The sequence below is a fragment of the Mytilus galloprovincialis genome, chromosome 13 (genome assembly GCF_965363235.1).
Source record: "Mytilus galloprovincialis chromosome 13, xbMytGall1.hap1.1, whole genome shotgun sequence".
NCBI lineage: Eukaryota > Metazoa > Mollusca > Bivalvia > Mytilida > Mytilidae > Mytilus > Mytilus galloprovincialis.
Window position 1 is genome coordinate 4,010,467 of NC_134850.1, and position 18,118 is coordinate 4,028,584.

Here is an 18,118-nt window from a genome sequence, read left to right on the forward strand (position 1 = left end):
ATTAGACTAACTGAAATCATTCTTAGACTATGTACATCGAACACATGCCACGCTAAGATCATTTATTTTACTTGAAAGGAATCAAGCAAGCTATCAAAAGTTTCACTAAAAAAAAAATATAATTCTGCACTTCATTATTTTTTTTAATTTCGTTTTATTGAACTGAGTTTTGATTTTTTGGTATATTGACCCGTGACAAGGACAGATATTTTTTTATATTTTAGCACCCTAGTATTCTGTCTTTCTTTTTTGGGTCAATGTTTCACTATTCATTTTTTTCGAGGCTATTCTTTTCTATTTTGTTTTGCCCATTTCCTGTACTATTGGTCCATTTATTCTGTACTATTGGTCCATTTATTTTAAACATTGGTCCACTTATTCTTAAAAAAAATGGCCATTAATTCTATAAATCCAGCCATGCTCTCCTATATAGTTACATTACTGTGCAAATGAAGGTATTTTTATTATAATTATAGAATCTAATTTTCCGGATAGTACTTAATGTCCCTTTATATAATTAGTTTATGTATATTAGACAAAAAACATTCTGTTCCAATTCTTTCATAAAGAATACTACACTTGTACTAGTATACAACATGAAATTTACAAGACCCCATAAGAAAGTGTTGTATTATCAGAGGGAACATCATATGCCTTTAGAAAAGTTTAATAATACCCATCAAAGATCAGTTGTAAGCACTGCACAGTTACAGTGAAAAGTTTTGGGTTCCAATTATGACAAAAAATGTTTTTAATTAGGCAAGCAACAATACACCCACCCCCTTCTCTCATTTTTGTTGTCCCTTGTTTACCCTCCGTTGGTAGTATATAATTATACTGTATAGAATATTTTTAAAGACATTGTTATGATCTATCAGGCAGCAACCTGAAGTCAAAACTGACATCAAGCTAAAATACTTAACTCTTGTCTAATTTGTAAAAAAGATGGGTTAGATTATTTTCTGTTAATTTGAGATACCTTTTAATATTATTTTGATTTTCCAGTGATTAATGATACAGGATTCAAATATCAATCTATTTAAAAAAACTCTACAAATAAAAATTCGATTTTTGGGGGGGGGGGGGGGAAGAGAAAAAAAACTTACATGACTTTTCTTTCTATCTCCCGTGTCAATCTGAAATGAATAGTCCATTCTGCAATCTTTCCTTTCGTGTTTCTTTTATGGAGAAACACAAAACTAACTTAAAAAAAGATTTATTCCATATATTAAAAAAAAAGTCAATTTCGTAACGGTATTTTTATTCCATAGATTCAAAGAATGTCAATTTCATAACGGTATTTATGTTTCCATATGATATAATATTCCATTTGATCATTATTGAGTAATTCGAATTAAAATTGCATCCATGTTCATCCTTGGTGTTAATTCCCAAATCACAATAGATAAAATTTACATGATATGGAGGTATTGCTTTTAATAACTTTTGACATCTAAAAGTTAATCTTCTCCTATTAAGGCAATATTAATATATCTCGATGATACGATGTTTTATTGATGATAGACTTGAGATCATTATAGTCTGTCGCTAGTACTGATAATAAACTCCTATAAACTTTTACCACATTTTTAGACGTGTTTTCCGTTTCCCCGACACCGTATCCATTTTTTTCTTTATTTTACGGAAATAATATTTCGCGTCTATTACCGTACTTGTTCCACTTTTCTTGACACAAGATCTGACATGGATCGCTTTTTTCTTTATTATATTTTCAATTTGTTAAAATTTAAGCATGCATCTATGAATGAAGGTTCTACATGGGAAATTTTCCAATATGAACCGGTTATCGGCTTTTATCAAGTGATAGTACTCTTAATGTATTTGACATATTGAAAAATTTAAAATACCTATTGTTTTCATACTTGATTCAAATAACAAAACTTTTACTTTTAGTTAAGTATAAATGAATTAATAACAATGGGATATTCATCTCTGTACCCGGACTATATTTTATCATTTTGATTAAAGCAATTATTTATTTAAACATAACATAAATATCAATTACTTTCAATTGGTATTATTTCTATTATAATGTTTTTTCTGCTAGTTTGTAGAAAAAATATTATTATTTTAGAAATACAATTTATTGATACATTTTGCGTATATTACTTTTACTAAAAATGTGTTTTTCTTTTAAAATTTCCTTATTGTGCCCCTGTTTATGACTATTTATTCATTTATTCGAAATAAAGGATCTCTTTCACTATTTTATTTACTCAATAGACAAATCTTTCCCGTTTGAATGCAATACTAAACAATATGCGCAATCACTATATCCTATACTATACAAGTCGTGAAAACTTAATATATAGCCACGGAGAAAGATTTTTCATAATAGGTGTCTTTCATACTAAACGACGTTATTTAATTTCTGACAAAAAGAAATATATAAACACATTTTGACTATAGAATATTTAAGATGTATTTGTAAAATTGTGTCCCGTCTCTGATGTTAGCAACTGATGTATTATATATTTGTTATGACATGTGATTAAATAGTGTAAATGTTTTTTTTGTTATGATCACCGCATAAAATCGATTAGCATAGAGGTACGATAACTATTTCCTTAATACTTTTTTATCATTGAGGGATGGAATTTCAAACAAAATATTAATAATTTATTCTTAAACAAAAAGACTATCAAATGCATCCTGGTCCAAGAGCAATTAAACAAATTAAAATGGAATTAAATTACGAGTTGACAAAACAGTAATTGCATCATACAAAATTGATGATGTACAATTATTTGTTGCTCTCTCAATTGATTATTAGTTGGCTATTTAACTCCAGTGACAAATATTACATGCATGTTCAGGACGAAATCATAAACACTGCGGCATGTTTAGGTATGTCCTTAATAGAGAGCGTTCGGAATGATTGCCTGGGAAATTAGGACTGACACTGAAAAAAATGAGGCTATACTGAATAGGGACAGCAATTTGCCTTGAAACAATGCACACATACGGACATATCAAAGAGTTGTTGCCAGGGTTCTTATAATTTATAGATCGTGTCACTCTCTTTACGCGAGATGTCGGATTTAAACTCCTATTATGACCGGACATGGTACACGGCCAAACAGAACGCCCAGCTCTGGCAAATGTTACTGTATAATTGACGTTTACCTGCATCGCCTTTAATTCATATGTACTGTAGTGAAAGTCTGATTTGTTCATGGCTTTTCCTTTAACATGGAACCCTTATATAATGGTCAATCAAATAAAAACGGAAGGTTTTACAAAAACACACCCAAGCTGATGGTTAGAAATAATAGACAGGAGTCAATACAGTCCCGCGTAGGCAACGTTATTTGCATATGATGAATGAAAATTAATAGCAACCTTATAACTGGCAACAGAACTGATTAAATGTATATAGTAAAATTTAAAACGCAAGATGTTGTTAAAAATCAATTTATGATTAAACATCCTCACATTGAAATTTTAATGGTTTATGAAATTTTAGTAGTTTGTAAACATCACTGTTAAAATTACCATGATTACAAAGATAAATCGATTACTACTTGTTTTTCTAACCTTCGGACGCACTTATCATGGAAGGCAAACATCACAAATTAGTTTCATTGACAAATTCTAGTGTTAAACTAATGGAAAATTGTCAGTATTTTGGATCAGTAAATTTCAAAATAATGAACGGTATATAGAAATAAGTCTTGTTAATTGATTTCAATACAAATATACAATAGTATATGTATAAATATAGAGTAAGCGTTGACTGATTATGAGTCGGTGTTTAACGTCCAGTTACAACTATCACAGGCCTGTCAGAAAGAGATAAAATGGGGAATGTGCATAAAAGAGACATCAACCCGACCATAGAAAAAAAACAACAGCAGAAGGTCACCAACAGGTCTTCAATGTAGCGAGAAATTCCCGCACCCGGAGGCGTCCTATAACTGGCCCCTAAACAAATATATTACAGTTCAGTGATAATGATCAATTCGACAAACACTGCTATAATTTGTCCTTTTCCACAATCATGTCAGAAAGAGAACATTCATGTTGGTGTGATATTATTACGAACCATGCTTTGCACTTGACACACATACATGTACCTGGGCCGGATCGATTCGACTGTAATGTGCTTGTTCGCAATGTTAGAGTCTTCAGAATGACATGTCGCTCTACCGAGAACTTACTATCATCCTCCGAAACAACCAGTGCTAGCCTTGATTGCACTCCTTAGTGTCGCCGGGGCTGCAAACCCACTTCATCTTGCATTCAACATGAGAGCACCGAGGTTGGTTGACTGATAGGCCTTACTGAAGTTACTGGACATTAGTTTAATAGGATGTGCTTTTTTGTAGGCATACGTTCTCGATCTTTAAAAATCACATCAAGAAGAAAACCTAAGAACAATCATTCGTTCATCATTCATTATTTTATTCATTCCCTTTTTCTTTCTTTCATATTCAATATAAAAAAAAATAAGGAGATATGGTAGCAAATTCATTTCGCCGATCAAGGATAACACAAAAAAAAACTAATGTTTGAAGGACAACATGTATCTATAGTTTGCAAAATGAGTGTGTCATTGGAAAATTTTCTCTTGTCTTCTGTCGAGACGCAAAATTATTCGTAATCTGAATTCAATTTGACAAACACTGCTATAATTTGTCCTTTTCCACAAACGGTTGAAACAATCAGATAAGTTACCGAAAAGCATGATTCTACATACAAAATCACTGGGTCTCCTTCTGGACTCGAAGCCGGGACCTTCGTATTACAAGGCAGTGCTTTAACCGACTGAGCTAAAGAAATACTTTCCTAGCTCAACCGCTTACAGCTGGCTAAATATCTACTACATGTTCATGGGTAAGCAATCACGTGACATAGAGTATACATTATTGTATACCTATTGACTGGGTAGTAGGTGGAATAGTAAGTTTATTATCCACTGGGTGCAACTATTGCCCTGCTCTTCTCTTTCGTCTTTATTACTTTGTTTTAATTATAGTAACTGCAGATCAGATTAAGGTCAATAAAGAACATTGAACGCAAAATTTCGTTCTACAATTGTATTTTCCTGTTTACAGTGATCAATACTTCGACTTAACAATCGAGACATTTTGATTTTATTTGTTCTGTCAATAGTAAACAATTAATTGTTTTATTTTCATAACCTTTAAACTCTTAAAACATTGAATGAAAACTATGTGATTTAAATACCTACAATAAAGGACTTTCTTGTCAAAATATATCGTTTCAAAAATGTCATATTTACACATTTGCAGGTTAAATTTCACTATACAGACGCTTATAGATAATTGATATTCAATATCTTTCGGGAAAACACATTTTAGAGCCTATTGATATTGTTAAATTTTGACTTCATAAAAATTAAAATTGAAAAGTGTTGACTTTAATATCTTGAAAAATGTACTTTAAAAAATCAACAGTGTCATTTATATTCCAAATTCGATATTTTGACTTTTGAAAAAGTTGAATATTAATTTGATATATCCAGAACCACAAAACAATTTCTGAGTGATAACGATAAGTAAGAAAAATAGAAAGAAAGAAATTATATACATTTCCCTTTGATACCACATTTAATGATCACACTATTATGGTCAAGCCGATGACAAAAAATAAACTATGTGCAATCCCCCCCTCCCGATACCTTATAGTGTTAAAATTTGAAGAAGAAAAAAATCTGAGTGATTGTGTCGAAAAACTAATTAAAAATGACTAAGAAAAAGCCAATACCTTCCTTTTTGTTAAGGAAATGGTTGCTCCCTTAGCACATTTGGAAACATTCTGAATTCATTAATTTCTGAACTAAATACTCTTCAATGTATTTTGGTTTCGTTATAAATTTTCTCGTTAATTTCTGTATTCATAATGATAATGAACAGGCAGACAATCGTTTTAAGGCATTTTTAAACATTTTAAATTATTTTGCTACATGTTCAGAATTTAGACGCATGTTGTAAACCAGGCGTTGACTATAATTGGTCTTTTTATGTGTGCTTGTGATGGAGGTATTTTATTTTCAGGACAAACAATTAATTTTCTATAGCATACAAGATTCTCTTGTTGTATACAAAACAAACCAAAATATGTAATTTTCAGTTAAAATAAACTATTTCTTTAAGAATGCAATTTTTTTGGCACTACCCATCCAACCCCTAAACAAAATGGTTGCTTGTGCAGTAGCACATTTTAAAAGCTGTGATCCTTGTTAAATACAAATGAAAATACGTTCTGATATAAAATTGTCTATACCACTTTGTTGAAAGTTTTAAGCGTTTTCAAATTGCAAAGAAATCAAATCTTAAACGTGAAAAAGTTTTAATCAAGAAAAAAATAAATTTAGTATTAAAATTTGAAGTTGGAACATAATATTAAAGGTTATGAAAAGACCGTTTAACTTCAAGGGAGGGGTTTATGTTTTTTTTCCCTAAAAAATATTCTTAATATCCCCAATTTGATGGAGAAAAAAATATTGGTCAGCAGATGACCAAAAGAATTATAAATAATACTGAACTCAGATTAAACTCATACCTTCTACATTATAGTGTTAAATTGAACGAAAATTTGATTGAGAGCGTCGAAAAACTAAAAAAGAAAAATTTCTGGTTGAGACAAGTTATAAAGTTAAATGGTTGCTCTCTAAAGTGTAAAATGAAAAATTAATATACCTCTTCATACTGGTCACCTTCCATCGTGGAAATTTCTTGACAGTAAAATCAAGTCGAGCTATAAATACGTCATCGTGTGTGGAATTTGACTTTTTTCATTTCTAAATTCGTTTAAGTAGTTTATGTCGAAAATCCCAATTATCCTGATTAATATAGTTTTATCAATTGCTTATCAAAAGAATAAAACGAGATGTGGGGATAAACGTCAATTTATTTAAGTGCGAAAATATGTTAAACATTGAGTTTATCTCAATTCTGTCTAGTCATTCTGCTGTAATGTGTAGAACACTTGAAATTTCATTTATACAAATTGTCATCGTTTTTTTTGTAAACTTATCACCATATAACATGAATTTCAAATACACCTTTTATTTTTGGTAATTTCTTACACACCTACTCCAAAGTATTCTTCTATTATCTTTCATTATCACTCACTCAAATGCGTTTCTTACTTTTAGTGTTTTTACTAAGTAAAAATGTTTTTTAAGTGTCTCTATATGGGATGTTCTTTTCTTTTCTTTTTTTTTTTTTTTTTTTTTTAAATCTTAACCCTTTTACAACAATACAAACCAAAGGATGATGTACATGATTTATGCAGACCGGTAGGCCAATTGATAAAGAGCGCCTATCAACTATTCTAATTCAAAGAACTTCGACTAAAGCGTGTTTCCGTACTGTGATCTATAGTTTGTAATTTCTATGTCATTTGGTCTCTTGTGGAGAGTTGTGTCATTGGCAATCATACCACATCTTCTTTTTTACATTTATTTGGTCTCTTGTGGAGAGTTGTGTCATTGGCAATCAACCACATCTTCTTTTTTATATTCTCTTTTGGAGAGTTGTGTCATTGGCAATAATACCACATATTCTTTTTTTATATCTATTTGGTATCTTGTGGAGAGTTGTGTCGTTGGCAATCATACCACATCTTCTTTTTTATATTCTCTTCTGGAGAGTTGTGACATTGACAATCATACCACATCTTCTTTTTTATATCTATACCGGAAGCTGCAAAATGAAATATAAAAAAATCTGTAAAACAAAATAGAACAAATAATGGAAACGGGGAATATGTCAAAGCATCACCAATCCACCCAATGAGCACCAAACTCAAGGATTCGAGAATAATTCAGTACATCGTGGCGTGTTTCAGTTGACTTCTTAATAATAATTTATTCTGGTTAAGCGAAATAAGTTCCAGACTAACTCCGAAACATACAAATGATCATCATTTTTGGTCGTCTTGAACATACACGAAATATTTGCAACTGGACGCAGTACAACAATCATTCCAAAACATTACATGAAGATTATGACCTTCCTTTAATGTAATGATCTGGTACATGCAAATATAAACATGTAATCAATTCAGCTATAAGTTTAATGAACAAATACATGGGAATTAACATTACTTGTGTAAATGTTCCAGACCGTATGAGTATTTGGACCGTACGCGTACGGTCTGGACCGTATGCGTATAATTTCAAAATACGCATACGGTCGGACCGTACGCGTACGGTCTGACTAATATTAAGAAGTTGGTCACGTTTATCAGATACAAATGTATATAACAGATCAACATAGCTTACATCTCAAATTAATGTAAAAAGTAATAAAAATAATGTTATCTAACTATTTTTTTAAATCACGTTTATTTAATCTGTTAATCTCCTGTATTTAGCATGTCAGTAATTCATATATTGAAGCCAAGTATGCTAATTAAAATTGAAGTTATCGGAAGTAAACTTAGAGTGGGAGGACAATCGTTTTAGAATATTAAGGAACTTTACAAAAAAAATGCAAAGCAACGTGCATGTCAGAACAAAATATGTTACTGTTAAAAAAATAGGCAGTGGCTATTTGACCGGCACCGGCAAAATAGCAAATTTGCTATTTAGCCGGCTCTGATTAAATTATATCTAACTGGAATTAAAATTTAAGAATAATAATTAAATATCAAAATGTTCTATTTAAAAACTTTTGTTACTGTTGCTCATATAAACACTTAAACTTTTTATCTAAAAATTAAAAAAAAAAAATGTGTACACATCGAAAATTTGACAAAAATTAAAATATGGTGAATCTATTATGAATAGAAATGAAGTAAAATACAAATATGATAATAGTCACTTTGTAGCTATACTACATTCCGGAAACTAGTATACTCTTTTCATTTACGGAACCAGCATTGTGATTGTGTTGCCGATGCAATCGCAGAATGGTATTTCAGTACCATGAGAAGACTTGAAAAATATAGTTATAATCAAGCGATTATCTGGCTTGGTCTTTTAAACAAAAACCGTGAAAAAATAAAAATGTCACCAGACACATTTTTTTTCAGTATAAAAAGGAAATGTTCCTTGATTTTTAGAATTATATTTGAGAATGAAAAGGTGAAAAAAAAAGACTAAAACAAAGAGAAATGTAATTGTATTTATTTATGTAATTTCTGTAAAAAATGTGTAGTTTTGAGTGGCAACATTTATCTTGTTCTAGACTAAACAACTTCGAAAGGCAAAGAATTTGTTTTGTAACAATTGCAAATGTTAAATCATGTGTCCATTTAAAATTTAGAGCAAACAACTATTACTTTTGTCTGTCATATCTGTTTTATGATGTAGTTTTGCATAACACTATTTTTTATCACTGGCAGAATATGTAAACATAATAGATTTAACACAGATTTAAATTTGAAAATCAACATTTTGTTATAAATACTTTAGAAAAAATATATTTAAATAATGTATTTACAAATGTGTTTTCATGCTTTTAATAAATATTATAAAGTTATAATGATTATTTATTTATGAAAATCTTTTATTTTTTATTGTACAGTATTTTTAATGCTTGATATTGTGATAAAATGATTTTAAATTATCATTAAGCTTTTTTATTTTCTACTAATTACATCAATGAACAGTTTTATTTAGTGCCGGCTAAATAGCAAATTTGCTATTTAGCCGGTGCCGGTCAAATAGCAAATTTGCTATTTTGCCGGTGCCGGTCAAATAGCCACTGCCAAAAAAATATGACGTTCTTCAGTCAGTGTCACCTTGAGTACCAATTGGAATCACGGATATAAAAATAAACACATATTTAATTTCAATTGTTCGCTTAATCATTTCATCCATATACATGTAATAAAATCAATTTGTATAACTAAAAATAATGATTTTGATAAATATTTGTTTAAATTTAACCAATATGATCCCAAAACATCAGCTGGACCGTACGCGTATACTCATACGGTCCGACCGTACGTGTATGGTCGGACCGTACGAGTATACGTATACGGTCCGGACCGTACGCGTACGGTCCAAATACTCATATGGTCTGGAACATAAATACACTTTCAATAGAATTATGCAACGTAACGCCTTTAAGCCTTTTACAGAATTATTTGAAGTATTTTTGTTGTTTACTGCATATCGATATAATCGTGCATGGTAAACACGCCCAAGTACAGGTTAAAACATAGCAATTAAGTTAACAAGTTTATGCAATGTTTTTACAAATATTTTAAGAGCTTCGTTTTGATCTTAAAAACTTCAACTTGCTAATCTTTTCTTCGTAAAATATTAGTAGTTCGTTCTGGGTGATACAGGCTGTTGGATGCATTCTTAAGGATTTAATCACTTATTTCACTTTTGAAGTCTGGCCCTGTACATGGGTAAAACTGTTTGTTTTATGAATCGGGAATTAAAATGGTCATTTTGCGCCTGTCCCAAATTCGGAGCCTCTAGCCTATGTTAGTCTTGTATGTTTTTTTTTTCTAATTTTGTTCATCTATATTTTGGAGTTTAAGTGTTACGTCCATTTTCACTGAACTAGTTCACATTTTTATTTATGGGCCAGCTGAGGCCTATCTATGGGAGTGGAATTTTCTCGCTGCGTTGAAAACCCATAGGTGGTCTTCGGCTGTTATTTGCTCTTCGATAGAGTTGTTGTCTCTTTGACATATTCCCCATTTCCTTTCTCAATTTTATTTTACAAAAGTAGAAAAAAAAAATCTCATCAATGGTACCGGGTTTATCATTTTGTAAATACGCATTAAGGGAGCTACCATTTGATTTTTATGGGGGGGGGGGGGGGGGGGGCTAGGATGAAAAATTGTGTCCTGCATTTTTTTTTAGCTGTAATCTCTGTCCTGCCTTTTTTTAGTTTATCCAGACTTTGTTTTACCTAAATTGTCGTCCTGACTTTTTTTTGTTGCAAGTGTCTCATCCTGCCTTTTTTTTAATCAAAACTCCTGTCCTGCCTATTTTTTTCAAATGTTTAATCAACGATTGCTCAAGTATAATCCACATGTAACAGTAAAGACACGAATTTCACACAGTTCCTCCACAGATTAAACTCTACTAGCTAAACAGATCAACATTTGACACCTTTTTAAAGGATGCATGATAACTTATCTTAGGCGTTATAGTCTTTTCTTTAACAGATTCGACGTTTAAAAGATACTGAGTCACTGAAAATCTTTGGTGGACTTGTAATTTTTGGGACCCCTTATAGCATGCTGTTCGGTGTGAGCCAAGTCTCCGTTTGAAGGCCGTACCTTGACCTATATTGGTTTACTTTTATAAATTGTGACTTGGATGGAGAGTTGTCTCATTGGCACACATACCACATCTTCCTATATCTATTGTAGTTTGTAGCTGTGATACATATTTGATCAAGTTTCGTTCATTATTTTATACATAAATTAGGCCGTTGGTTCTCACGTTTGAATCATTTTACATTTGTCTTATCGGGACCTTTTTAAAATAGCTGACTATACGGCAAGGGTTTTGTCCATTGTTGAAGACCGCACGATGACATAAACAGAGTTGTCAATGTCTGTGTCATTTGGTCTCTGGTGGAGAGTTGTCTCATTGGCAATCATACCACATCTTCTTTTTACATCGAATGACCGTGAGGCATTCCAGTGTATTGGTGTCACCTAGATTTTCATTACTTTACTTTCGTGTTGGGATTGTAACCGATCTATAAACATGATAAATGCGCGGACATTGTCGAGTTTAAAATAACATCCTTATCGCATGTTATAAATTTTATTTTTGCAATAGATACTCCTAAAAAAATATTTTTAGAACATACATTAATAATTTGATTTGTATATAAGTAAAACATATTTAATACTTGCACACGTACAGAAAAGTCAGTTAACGCATGCGGAAGAATACCTCAAGAACGTTTGCAGGTTACAAGAGCGCAATTATTTGTTCACATTTTACCGGCAAGATGGTACTAAATAAAATTCTATACGGCTTCTCATTGGACGATACAGGATTGGAATTATATTTAATTGAAAGCTTATCCAATTAGGTTTAAAAAATGCAGAAAATCATATTCACATTTTAAAGAGTATAGAAAATATCTCCCATTTCTGCATGTCGGAGCCATTAAAAATATGCCTTTTTCATTAAGCGAAAAAAATAGTCGATCTTTTTCAACTGCATTTTAAGTAAATTTTTGCCGCATGACCCTATATATATATATTGGTTGTTATGCAACACCGTCATTTCTAGTAACAGGAACTGCATGCTGCCTGTTTTCCCTAGTTTGTGTAGTCTTTAAGGAAAAAAATACAGAACACCTGAGTGGTACCCTATGGAAAATGCATTACGACTTATTGCGCGCTTGTTAGCTGCAATCTCCCATACAGAGTTATCGTACTTTGCTCTCAACTCTAAATGGGATATCGAAAGTTTGGCTGGAAAATATGAATGCCTACTCAAATCCAATCTATTAGAAAAATCGAATTATTATAGAAGAGTGTCCACCTTGCACTTGCACTGCCCTATTATTAATAAAGTAGAAAATAATGATATATAAATGGATACAATTATATAAACATGTAACTGTAATATAAATAATAACGAACTGGAGTGGGAATGGAGGGATTGGAAAACATTTTTTTCTTGTCATTTTAAACCATTGAAAGGAATACGGCAATATCAACAGTTTCGATTTTCCTCCGATCATCCAGGATGCGTATTTGTCAAAAAAAACAACAACGATGCAGAAACTAAAATTAAATTATTGAAATCGAATGTCAAAGAATTTTCCAGTGAGATTCTTCCTCTAGTTTTACCATCTGCAGGGTTTAGTTCAGAAAGACTAGAATACTTTCGGAATATTTTGCGTCGATACGTCCGTCCTGCAAAGCAGGACATATTTTGTGCTACAGTTAATGACAATGAGGAGTGAATAATGAATTGTAAAACACACAATGATACTGGATATGATTGTCGGAGTACATATAAGAGCTTGTTTTACAAATTATTGAATAAAAATGAGTGTTGACAATTAACGTGTTCATTTATTTTCTCTGAAGTTTTCACGACGTCATCATGGGAAAATGCAACGTTAATGACGATTTCTCTCATGTTTTGATCCTTTTATCTAACGTTTTTAGAAAATAAAAAGGTAGTATTGCTATATACCGTTGAAAAGAGCATAAAATTTTCTTTTAGAAACAATCAAAATTAGAATTTTGTCAAAAAATGACTTTTTGTACCTTTTCGCATGGACTGGCTCATATAATAGTTATTACGATGAGGTTGAATTCCCTGTCATTTATTTATTATCCACGCACAAACTTGTCTCAGAAAAAAATAATATATCTGTACATAAAGCTATCTTTTAGGTATAGATGTGGTTTTTCTTTTGCAGTCATCCAAATTGAATGTTCAGTACTTCAGTACTTTGATTTATATTGTTTGTCTATACATGTATGTAACTTTTCGCCATATCGTACTTTGTAAAGTCTGTCGACATAATTTTTTTGAAGAAATGTCCCCTTGGTATTTTTCGCCTCTTTTGAAATCGTGATTTGTTATTTCGCAATGCTTATAGTATTTAGTAACTATAATAAAAAAAATATTCAGACAAAGACAAAAGAAATTAATGAAAGTCATGTTCGTTTTCTAAAAATGTCATCTGAAAATGAAATCTCAAGTCAGGACTTAACTTAAGTATAACACTATAGATTTAAATTGCCGAAACAAACACGAACCTAGTTCAAGTGTTGTTTTATTAAACTATTTGACACCTGAGTTTGATAATCATATTAGAAATAAGAGTATAACTATTCAATATTCTTGTCTAAAAGGAAAACGATGCGGGTGATCGATTAAAACAAGAAGTAAAGAAAGTACTAAAAGCACTTTGATTAGATTATGTAATCAGTTAAATACCAATGTTTTTTTTTTATATTAAGGTGGTATCAAATACTTTCAAATTGACTCTGACTAATTTCGGTCGTTTATTTTTCAAAAAATTGTAAATACTTTGACAAAAATATCAAAATTTCAAACATTTGGACACTTTATCGTTAACGTTCCATTGGAAATAAAGCAGTTTTACACTAATTCTGATCATTGAGAAGCTTAATGTATCCAAACAAATGAACGTGATTAAAATGTATAGTTGATTTTTACAGATTTATCTCAGTAAGTATTATGTACCACCTTAAAACAAAATCATATGTGGTATAATGCTATAGAGACAACTATCGTCCAAACTTCAACTGAAGTAAATTTAAGTTATTTTAAGTGTCATACGTCCTCTAATGAGAAAATTAATACAGTTTAGCCAGCTATTAAACGGCCCTGCCATTTTTTGTATGTTAGGGCCTTTTCCAGCTGACTATACATATAACATAAGGTATGACTGCCACTAAAACAACTAGTGTGGATCTAGCCGTCGATAGCAGCCGGCGTTAATATTCATGAGGCCAGCCTTCAATAATATTCATGAGCCGGCAATAATATTCATGAAATGACTTGCGTTCGAAGAAGTGTTGTTAGAAACTATGAACGATAACTATGATTAAATAACGTTCCTATTTATATGTGATATTACTTCAAACAGGCATGTCAATGGGTGTCTTCTTCGAGGTCCGCGTTTACTAAATTAACTTTTGGTCTTCTTCAAGGACATCTAGGTCTGCGTCTTTAAATAACATTGTAAATGTAATAAAAACAATGCAAATGCTTCCATAAATATAAAACAAAGTAATGGTCTTTTAACATTCTGTGATAAGAGAAATAATGTAAACTGAAGCAATAACAAGTTGAAATAAATATAATTAAATATAGAAATTTAATGGGACATTACAACAAACAAATAAAGTAAAGAACAGTTCTAATTAAAATTTTGTGATTATTGAATTAATGTAAGCTACAATAAATAAAAAAAATGATTGAATACTAGTATAGAAATTTAGGAATTACAGAGAATTGCTGGTCATATGGGCATTCCATAATTTGTTCGTTGTTCGTTGTCTACAAATATAGTCCAATCATGAAACTAAAACATACAATACAGACAGTATTTTCTATTTAAACAGATCAGAAAAAATAGAAACATGATAGTTAATTGCAGAAATAAAAACAACAGAAAAATAAAAACTGTCAAGTACTATTTCAATGACATACAATTCTTCAAAATTACGGAGACCAATCTCAGTCATTAATCTTAACATTAACAATTTATATCATTGCCTTTGAAATGGCCCATAGCACTTATGCCCTAGACCCGTACGAGTTAGTCAGGAAAGGATAAGGGGGGGGGGGGTTTACCCTGGTATATCACAAACTCGAAAATGAACTATTGCCGGCTGGCCAAACGAAGAGATTCTCCACGTGGGCAATAATAACAGAGGAAGAGGTACTTATTGCCTTTAATATGGCTCTTAGCACTTGTACCCTAGACCCGTACGAGTTTGTCAGTAGAGGGTTAAAAGGGGGGATATGGTATTCCGGTTTACAACGAATTCGAACTGAACTATTGCCGGCTGGCCAAACTAAGAGATTCTCCACATCAACCATCATACCAGAGGTAGAGGTTGGTATTGCCTATAAAATGGCTCATAGCACTTATGCCCTAGACCCGTACGAGTTAGTCAGGAAAGGATAAGGGGTACCCTGGTTTATCATAAATTCGAAAATGAACTCTTGCCGGCTGGCCAAACGAAGAGATTCTCCACGTGGGCAATGATACCAGCGGAAGAGGTACTTATTGCCTTTAAAATGGCCCATAGCACCGGTACCCTAGACCCGTACGAGTTTGTCAGTAGAGGGTTAAAAGGGGGGATATGGTATTCCGGTTTACAACGAATTCGAACTGAACTATTGTCGGCTGGCCAAAATAAGAGATTCACCACATCGACCATCATACCAGAAATAGAGGTTGGTATGGCCTATAAAATGGCCCATAGCACTTATGCCCTAGACCCGTACGAGTTAGTCTTGAAAGGATAAGGGGGTACCCTGGTATATCACAAATTCGAAAATGAACTATTGCCGGCTGGCCAAACGAAGAGATTCTCCACGTGGGCAATGATACCAGAGGAAGAGGTACTTATTGCCTTAAAATGGATCTTAGCACTTGTACCCTAGACCCGTACGAATTTGTCAGTAGAGGGTTAAAAGGGGGGATATGGTATTCCGGTTTACAACGAATTCGAACTGAACTATTGCCGGCTGGCCAAACTAAGAGATTCTCCACATCGACCATCATACCAGAGGTAGAGGTTGGTATTGCCTATAAAATGGCCCAGAGCACTTATGCTCTAGACCCGTACGAGTAAGTCTGGAAAGGATAAGGGGGGTACCCTGGTATATCACAAATTCTAAAATGAACTATTGCCGGCTGGCCAAAAGAAGAAATTCTCCACGTGGGCAATGATACCAGAGGAAGAGGTACTTATTGCCTTTAAAATGGCTCATAGCACTTGTACCCTAGACCCGTACGAGTTTGTCAGTAGAAGGCTTAAAGGGGGGATATGGTATTCCGGTTTACAACGAATTCGAACTGAACTATTGCCGGCTGGCCAAACTAAGAGATTCTCCACATCGACCATCATACCAGAGGTAGAGGTTGGTATTGCCTATAAAATGGCCCAGAGCACTTATGCCCTAGACCCGTACGAATTAGTCTGGAAAGGATAAGGGGGGTACCCTGGTATATCACAAATTCTAAAATGAACTATTGCCGGCTGGCCAAACGAAAAAATTCTCCACGTGGGCAATGATACCAGAGGAAGAGGTACTTATTGCCTTTAAAATGGCCTATAGCACTTGTACCCTAGACCCGTACGAGTTTGTCAGTAGAGGGTTAAAAGGGGGGATATGGTATTCCGGTTTACAACGAATTCGAACTGAACTATTGCCGGCTAGCCAAATTAAGAGATTCTCCACATCGACCATCATACCAGAGGTAGAGGTTGGTATTGCCTATAAAATGGCCGATAGCACTTATGCCCTAGACCCGTACGAGTTAGTCAGAAAAGGATAAGGGGGGGGGGGGTACCCTGGTATATCACAAATTCGAAAATGAACTATTGCCGGCTGGCCAAACGAAGAGATTCTCCACGTGGGCAATAATACCAGAGGAAGAGGTACTTATTGCCTTTAAAATGGCCCATAGCACTTGTACCCTAGACCCGTACGAGTTTGTCAGTAGAAGGTTAAAAGGGGGGATATGGTATTCCGGTTTACAACGAATTCGAACTGAACTATTGCCGGCTGGCCAAACTAAGAGATTCTCCACATCGACCATCATACCAGAGGTAGAGGTTGTTATGGCCTATAAAATGGCCCATAGCACTTAAGCCCTAGACCCGTACGAGTTAGTCTTGAAAGGATAAGGGGGGTACCCTGGTATATCACAAATTCTAAAATGAACTTTTGCCGGCTGGCCAAACGAAGATATTTTCCACGTGGGCAATGATACCAGAGGAAGAGGTACTTATTGCCTTTAAAATGGCCTATAGCACTTGTACCCTAGACCCGTACGAGTTTGTCAGTAGAGGATTAAAAGGGGGGATATGGTATTCCGGTTTACAACGAATTCGAACTGAACTATTGCCGGCTGGCCAAACTAAGAGATTCTCCACATCAACCATCATACCAGAGGTAGAGGTTGGTATTGCCTATAAAATGGCTCATAGCACTTATGCCCTAGACCCGTACGAATTAGTCAGGAAAGGATAAGGGGGGTACCCTTGTATATCACAAATTCTAAAATGAACTATTGCCGGCTGGCCAAACGAAGAGATTCTCCACGTGGGCAATGATACCAGAGGAAGAGGTACTTATTGCCTTTAAAATGGCCTATAGCACTTGTACCCTAGACCCGTACGAGTTTGTCAGTAGAGGGTTAAAAGGGGGGATATGGTATTCCGGTTTACAACGAATTCGAACTGAACTATTGCCGGCTAGCCAAATTAAGAGATTCTCCACATCAACCATCATACCAGAGGTAGAGGTTGGTATTGCCTATAAAATGGCCGATAGCACTTATGCCCTAGACCCGTACGAGTTAGTCTTGAAAGGATAAGGGGGGTACCCTGGTATATCACAAATTTAAAAATGAACTATTGCCGGCTGGCCAAACGAAGATATTCTCCACGTGGGCAATGATAC

At 33.4% G+C, this 18,118-nt stretch overlaps 1 protein-coding gene across 2 annotated transcripts in view; it reads right to left on the bottom strand.

Moving 5' to 3' along the window:
• The window catches only part of LOC143057683 (echinoderm microtubule-associated protein-like 2), a 75,877-nt gene extending 69,106 nt beyond the window's left edge, over positions 1-6,771 (bottom strand). The window contains exon 1 of one of the 2 annotated variants that reach the window (XM_076231039.1): positions 6,687-6,771. In XM_076231039.1, coding sequence (XP_076087154.1) covers positions 6,687-6,710 — 24 coding nt within the window. In that variant the 5' untranslated portion in view covers positions 6,711-6,771. Of the gene's footprint in view, positions 1-1,106; positions 1,735-6,686 lie in introns of those variants that run through there. The other variant, XM_076231038.1, reaches the window with a different exon arrangement.
• Positions 6,772-18,118: the final 11,347 nt, after the last annotated feature.